This window comes from Ylistrum balloti, unplaced genomic scaffold (assembly GCF_031769215.1).
Source record: "Ylistrum balloti isolate Yb309-2 unplaced genomic scaffold, AGI_CSIRO_Ybal_v1 Utg370754, whole genome shotgun sequence".
In the NCBI taxonomy this organism is placed as follows: domain Eukaryota; kingdom Metazoa; phylum Mollusca; class Bivalvia; order Pectinida; family Pectinidae; genus Ylistrum; species Ylistrum balloti.
The window spans coordinates 313,976-321,469 of NW_026782443.1; the positions used below are offsets into that span (position 1 = coordinate 313,976).

Here is a 7,494-nt window from a genome sequence, read left to right on the forward strand (position 1 = left end):
CATGTTACATGATCCATAATGGAATGAAAAAAGGGTAATTATGCCCAGTCCCGTTCGTGATTAATAGGAAATTATTCAGCATGTTATCAACACAAAAAATCTAATTATCTTAATATTTTTTTTTACAGGTTTACCAGTTGAAGAAAAATGTAAAATGTTGAGCAATACAAAACAATAAGATAAACAATGAGTGATATGGAACAGAACAAAAGAAACAATTCAAAGTCAGTGATGTGGAGCTTTAAAAACCAGCCGTATCATTATGGGTTGAGTGGTTATCTGGAACGGTAAACTACGACCTTACAATGGTTAGGTATATTAAACGTCTGAGTGTCCTGGATGTAGGAATATTTTGGAGAAGACTACTTATAGTTATAACATCTCAAATTGTGTTATTTGTTGTGTTTATCAAGTATACAGCTAGTTATGATAGGGCATCATTACCGTCATCACAGATACATCAGTCTGGAGTTATAGCAATGTACCATGATAGCTTGGTGGATTCGAGTAAAAGCTTCGTCAAGACAACATTGTATAAGCATGAAGTTTTAAACAGCACTAAGTCGGACCCCCATACATGTCCCGTGGTTCCTCCTGGTCTCGGTAAGTTTGTTATATTTACTTTAAACTATCGTAGGGGTCACGTTATAAGGGTCGAGTATTCTGACAAACCCGTTTCTACATATCATTATTGCTTGCATTTGTGTATAGGGTTGTACAGGCCTAATCTTAAATAACCAAAAATGCACAAAGTTTTACTATCAAGTTTATATGTAGACTATGCAACTAAACTAAAAAAATAACGTTTATTAAATGCACATTCTGATTATCACGGGTACATGGACAGTCTGTATGACATTTGTTAGGTATTGACAATGTGTATATACATATTGCTATACTTTTGAATTGTAGAGGAACGTTTGGAATCTTATTTCAAGATTTGTCGACAATCGTAATCATTGCTGATTAACATTTATATTGTTATAAATGCCATTACTACAACATCGTAGATGATTTAGCCATTATACGTATAGTCTGCGAACGTCCCATAACAGGTGTTGTGATGGAGGTATGGTGGTTCCCCTTGATCCCTAGTTTGGGTAAAGTTCTTAATGACGTCACTATGATGACCGTAAAACATTCCCATAATTTACATCAACCTGCATCTTTTGAAACCCTTGTTACGCGACAAGCGTGATAATTGGAACAGGTCATTGACTATCGAATAAACTGCAACATGTAAACACAATAGGCTGGGATGCAGGGATATTGCCATCCAGAATTGGAAAAATCACAATAGGGAAATTATGGTGATAATGGTGATTATGTACGATGGACATGGTCAAAACATTTCGTGTTATTTAAAGACAAGAAGTCAACATATATCTGAAACTGAAATGAAACGACTTTGCCAGGTTTTAGAGCCATGTTGTGTAAAGTTCTCGATAAACTCAGACTCGTATGAGAAGAAAAACTAAGTCGGCTAACAGAGGGACACAGGAAGTTCCCATTGGCGTGACTCGGAGACTATGTTGTGTGGTAACATTTATTTCTTAGAAACATGGAAAACCCTATAATTAAACATAAAACTTTCAATTAATCTCTCTCACACATATAAACGGAAAAGGGTAGCGATATGTAATTATATATAAATACATAAATACGATAGTAATAACAAATAAACATATGCTTACAAACCGGGAAGGGCTGTCTATCCGATCACCAACATATCGATGACACACTTCGCAGCTTGGTACTATCTAGATCTGTATTCCGGGTGGTACTTGTGTCGTGTTAACTGTACGGTAATATCTAGATATGTATCCCGGGTGGTACTTATGTCGTGTTAACTGTACGGTACTGTCTAGATATGTATCCCGGGTGGTACTTGTGTCATGTTAACTGTACGGTACTGTCTAGATATGTATCCCGGGTGGTACTTGTGTCGTGTTAACTGTACGGTACTCTCTAGATATGTATCCCGGGTGGTACTTATGTCGTGTTAACTGTGCGGTACTGTCTAGATATGTATCCCGGGTGGTACTTGTGTCGTGTTAGCTGTACGGTACTATCGAGATATATATCCAGGGTGGTAATTGTGTCGTGAAAAGTGTTTCAGTACTTATTTATCGATGTTTATTACGTATCCTTTCAAAAGACCTGGCCTTAATGTTTTACTATTTGCTAGACAGACAGTGTTTAAGACCATGTCCTTCGTTGAGTTTGTGAATTCCTGGTTTTGCAATATGACAGACTAATTATGTTTTAGTGACGGGAAGTCCGATGTGGTCAAATTTAGTCCTAGATGCATTTTCATTTTTTTGGAAGAAAAAGGGTAGCTCCAGTGAGTGAATATGACATTGTAAGATTCCGGATTTCGCTACTCGGTATCAGCTGTATCATTAGTTAAGTTATCTCTCTTCCACCCTCACCTGCAATAAATCTACCGGTAATACTAGCGACACATTTTATTTATAACGCCATATTGAAAACATCTTCAACATTGCGTTTAGGTGGTCCAGTATCAGTGGATATGATGGAGTACACCGAGAAAGAATTGGCCGAGAGAATATCTGGACTGAAGTTTGGTGGCACCTACCGACCAGCTTCGTGTGCTGCACGTCACAGAGTAGCCATTATTATCCCATACCGAAACCGCCAATCTCATTTACGGATACTTCTGAACAACCTTCACCCATTCCTCCAGAAACAACAACTTGAATACGGCATTTTTGTCATCAAATTGGTAAATACATCTCATTATATTTAATATAAGTGACTGCGTTGTTGTTGTACTGAATTTTACATTGAAACTCCCATCCAACCATATCGTTCTTTACATTCTTTAACACGTATGACCATATTTTAAGATCAACAGAATCATCTAGAAGTACCTATATGTTTTAGCCAACTTCTTTACTGAGACGCGGTCAGCTCTTTCCCTGAGTGAGACTTTCTACCTACATTGACACCAATAGGTGGTCCTAATATGTGTAATCTGTGTGCTATCATGTTACTCAACCATTTTTATAACGTTAGGTATTGTTACTCGAAGACACATTGAATTTATGTCTCATGTAAATGACGTGTAAAAGATAATTGTTCTAAAAATAGAGGCGCATGTTATCTTGTGATGTCCATAGAATTGTCATCACGTGACGTAGATAATGAGTAAGTAATTATTTTGTTTGTTTCTTTTGAAGGCCGAATCTGTTAAATTCAACAAAGCAATAATAATGAACATAGGATTCCTGGAGGTGTCGCGGAGATATGGCTATCAGTGTTTCATCTTTCATGACGTGGATCTGATCCCGGAAAACGATAATAATATGTACTACTGTCCTGACAATCCCAGACACATGTCCGTTGCCATAGATAAATTTGACTACGAGTGAGTAATATTACTTGTGACGTCTTCAGTTACTTCGTTATTCAGATATACATTCTTATAAAAGAGTCGAGGTATAAAAGATGAAATAAATGTATGTCGATAATTTGCAATTTACAAGAACCTACAGTTTTGAATCATTCATTATTCCACGAAACAGTACTAAAAGCCTAATGAGTTTGGATTTCACCTAACCGATGACTAGCAATGTTATCGGCTCTTTGATTGGCTGACGGATTGCCTGGTTGGTTAGTTGATTGATTGCCTGACAGATTACAAAACATCGTTTCATGCAATTCGTCGAATTGGCAACCCTTTTTGTACAAGCATTAAAACTTAATGCACCTGCAAAATGTTCTGTTGAGTGGAAATTCTCGCTCTCTGTGATGAGAAAAATCTCACACTCTATATATTTGATGAACTTGCACGGTTTCTCATGTAATGTTCAGTTCGAATATATCCAGCAATATATCTTAAGCGTCAGCTTCAGAGTACAATAATTCTGCGCATACCATATTGATTGTATCTGAAAATGCCGTCTCTGGAGATGAGCGCAAACATTTTTTGATGTAAACTATCCCACGTAACATCACCTCATCAATGTAGCTGACAGAGGCGTCTACGACATTAAAATAGGGAAATAGGGAAGATTTGTGAAAATGTAAAAAGCTGATAACATTTGTTCATATTTTATCGGGAACAGACGTCAGAAAACAATAATAAATAACACATTTCTGGAAATGTTTATCCCTTTAAAACCTCTTTCTAATGAAATGTATTTTTCTAAACCCAAATGTAGACAACACGAGAAATGTACATGATTTCTGTTGTTAGGAATCCATCAGATTGTAAAACTTTATAGATGCGTAATCTAGGGTAAAATTTTCCTGGACAGATTACCTTATTTGAAGCTGTTTGGAGGAGTGACAGCGATGACAAAGGAACACATTGAGGCAGTGAATGGCTTCTCTAACAAGTACTTTGGATGGGGTGGAGAGGACGATGATATGTATGCCAGGTAGGAGTGTTCTAGTGAGATGCACGATTTAAAAGCTTGTAAAACTGGTCACGATTGGCTTTAGTTTTCTTAGTTAGGGGATTGAATTCACCCCTGTAATTCCATACCGTAGTAATAGACATATACCATTGTCAATGGAGAATTCGAAGACTTGCTAATTATTTGATAAAATAGACAGATATTATAGTGGCATATTTGTAACATAACATCCATATTGCGACAAGATAGGCCAAACTAGATAGATTGTCGAGGTAATTATCGAGACAAGTAAAGCTTAAGCATTTGGTCTTCATTTAGGATAATTTAATTTGACCTGTCATGATCAGTTCCTCGACAAATCGTTATAATTTGAATGTATATCGCATTATTTTTACAATTTAAACATGATAATTATCTCAAAATGTCATTATGTGGTAATGTAATCTAAAGTAACAGGATGTAATATATCTCTGATGTGAGTATCTATCTAATGTTATTGTATCTAAAGGATTAGGTCGGTGGTTCTCGCAGGTATACATCTGATGTGAGTATCTACCTAATGCTATCATATCTGTAGGTTAAGGACGGTAGTTCTAACAGGTATACATCTGATGTGAGTATCTACCTAATGCTATCATATCTGTAGGTTAAGAACGGTTCTGGCAGGTATACATCTGATGTGAGTATCTACCTAATGCTATCATATCTGTAGGTTAAGGACGGTAGTTCTAACAGGTATACATCTGATGTGAGTATCTACCTAATGCTATCATATCTGTAGGTTAAGAACGGTTCTGGCAGGTATACATCTGATGTGAGTATCTACCTAATGCTATCATATCTGTAGGTTAAGGACGGTAGTTCTAACAGGTATACATCTGATGTGAGTATCTACCTAATGCTATCATATCTGTAGGTTAAGGACGGTTCTGGCAGGTATACATCTGATGTGAGTATCTACCTAATGCTATCATATCTGTAGGTTAAGGACGATTCTGGCAGGTATACATCTGATGTGAGTATCTACCTAATGCTATCATATCTGTAGGTTAAGGACGGTTCTGGCAGGTATACATCTGATGTGAGTATCTACCTAATGCTATCATATCTGTAGGTTAAGGACGGTTCTGGCAGGTATACATCTGATGTGAGTATCTACCTAATGCTATCATATCTGTAGGTTAAGGACGGTAGTTCTAACAGGTATACATCTGATGTGAGTATCTACCTAATGCTATCATATCTGTAGGTTAAGGACGGTTCTGGCAGGTATACATCTGATGTGAGTATCTACCTAATGCTATCATATCTGTAGGTTAAGGACGGTAGTTCTAACAGGTATACATCTGATGTGAGTATCTACCTAATGCTATCATATCTGTAGGTTAAGGACGGTAGTTCTAACAGGTATACATCTGATGTGAGTATCTACCTAATGCTATCATATCTGTAGGTTAAGGACGGTTCTGGCAGGTATACATCTGATGTGAGTGTCTACCTAATGCTATCATATCTGTAGGTTAAGGACGGTTCTGGCAGGTATACATCTGATGTGAGTATCTACCTAATGCTAACATATCTGTAGGTTAAGGACGGTAGTTCTAACAGGTATACATCTGATGTGAGTATCTACCTAATGCTATCATATCTGCAGGTTAAGGACGGTTCTGGCAGGTATACATCTGATGTGAGTGTCTACCTAATGCTATCATATCTGTAGGTTAAGGACGATTCTGGCAGGTATACATCTGATGTGAGTATCTACCTAATGCTATCATATCTGCAGGTTAAGGACGGTAGTTCTAACAGGTATACATCTGATGTGAGTATCTACCTATTAATATTGTTATAGTATTTCTAGGTTAAGGACGTATTGCTAGTGTCGTATCTGTAGAATTAGGACGGTGGGCCTGGCAGTTTCTAGAAATACCCCTGATGTGAATACCTACCAAATGTTATTATTATTATTTTGTTTGTAGGATTAGGACGGTGGGCCTGGCAGTGACTAGGTATACCTCTGATGTGAGTACCTACCGAATGTTGCGACATAATCAGAGTGATATTAATGAAGACAGGTAAGAACCTAGACAGATATTGTACTTACTAGTTGTATTGGCTATGAACTTAAAACGTCGTATTTTTTACTCCTCGTAACTTCAAAAAAACCATTTAAGTAATTGTCAAGGAAGCTACCATAAATTACATTTTTAAGGAGGCGGGACGTGGGGTGGGGGATTCCTGTTCAGAATTAATTAATGTTAATGTTACTTGCAGGCATCGGCTTTTGCACTTAAGCACTGATCGGTGGAAGGAAGATGGACTAAACACTATAAAGTACAAGGTTTTACAGACAGTCGAGGAAGCCCTGTATACCGTCATTTTTGCGAACATTGATCAGGAGGACAAAGCCTACCAAATGTGGACACCCAAGCCACATGTTATCAATATTAGCAAACCACTTATTTCATTAGATGCGAAGATCGATGAACAGTTAGTTAAAACAGCCAAAGAATTACTAAATACTGACCATCTTGACCTAAAGGTGCGTTACATGCTGTTTGTGGAATTCCATTTGCTGCATACACCCAAGGTAACAGCAGAAAATGTAGGTATGATTTTGAAGAGGATTTTACCTAATTATCGGTTGTCTGAGAAAATGATGCAGAAAGCGAATAATTTTGAAAATAAGCAGGGGTTTAAAGATACAAATAATATCCTTATGTCATTTAATGATAAAGAAAAACGCGCAAAAATTTTGAATTTGAAAATGAACTTAATGATAAATAATTTCCACGAGAAGTTAAGGAGGTTACAACAAGAACAACTGAAGAATTTAAAAAGAAAAGTCCCTGCAACAACAGAACAACAGAAGTTATAGCACAAGTAATAGATTAACACAGTAAAATGTTGTAAATGGCACATAGCTCAATAGAGATAAAGATTTATAGACGAGCTTAAGACTAGATAGTAACGTGATTTCAGTATTTTAATAACCTGACAAATATCGTGCAGCCTTCAGTTCGTCATCCTTGATGGAGTATACGTTTATCAACTAGAAATAAATAGATAGATAGATATACAATAATATTAATAACCAAAATGACAAATC

The 7,494-nt window shown here is 36.8% G+C and overlaps 1 protein-coding gene across 1 annotated transcript; it reads left to right on the plus strand.

Annotated features, from left to right (window-relative positions):
- The first annotated feature begins 479 nt into the window (after positions 1 to 479).
- LOC132558086 (beta-1,4-N-acetylgalactosaminyltransferase bre-4-like) lies at positions 480 to 7,263 on the plus strand. The gene is made up of 6 exons (XM_060222611.1): positions 480 to 603; positions 2,514 to 2,746; positions 3,204 to 3,391; positions 4,284 to 4,406; positions 6,365 to 6,460; positions 6,660 to 7,263. Exons 1-6 carry the CDS (start codon positions 480 to 482, stop codon positions 7,261 to 7,263), a joined length of 1,368 nt encoding a protein of 455 aa, XP_060078594.1.
- Positions 7,264 to 7,494: the final 231 nt, after the last annotated feature.

Coding starts and splice junctions, on each gene's coding strand:
- LOC132558086 (XM_060222611.1), top strand. CDS start 480: ATGTACCATGATAGCTTGGTGGATTCGAGTAAAAGCTTCGTCAAGACA. Junction 3,392..4,283: donor ATAGATAAATTTGACTACGA/GTGAGTAATATT, acceptor TTTCCTGGACAG/ATTACCTTATTTGAAGCTGT. Junction 4,407..6,364: donor GACGATGATATGTATGCCAG/GTAGGAGTGTTC, acceptor TTTTGTTTGTAG/GATTAGGACGGTGGGCCTGG.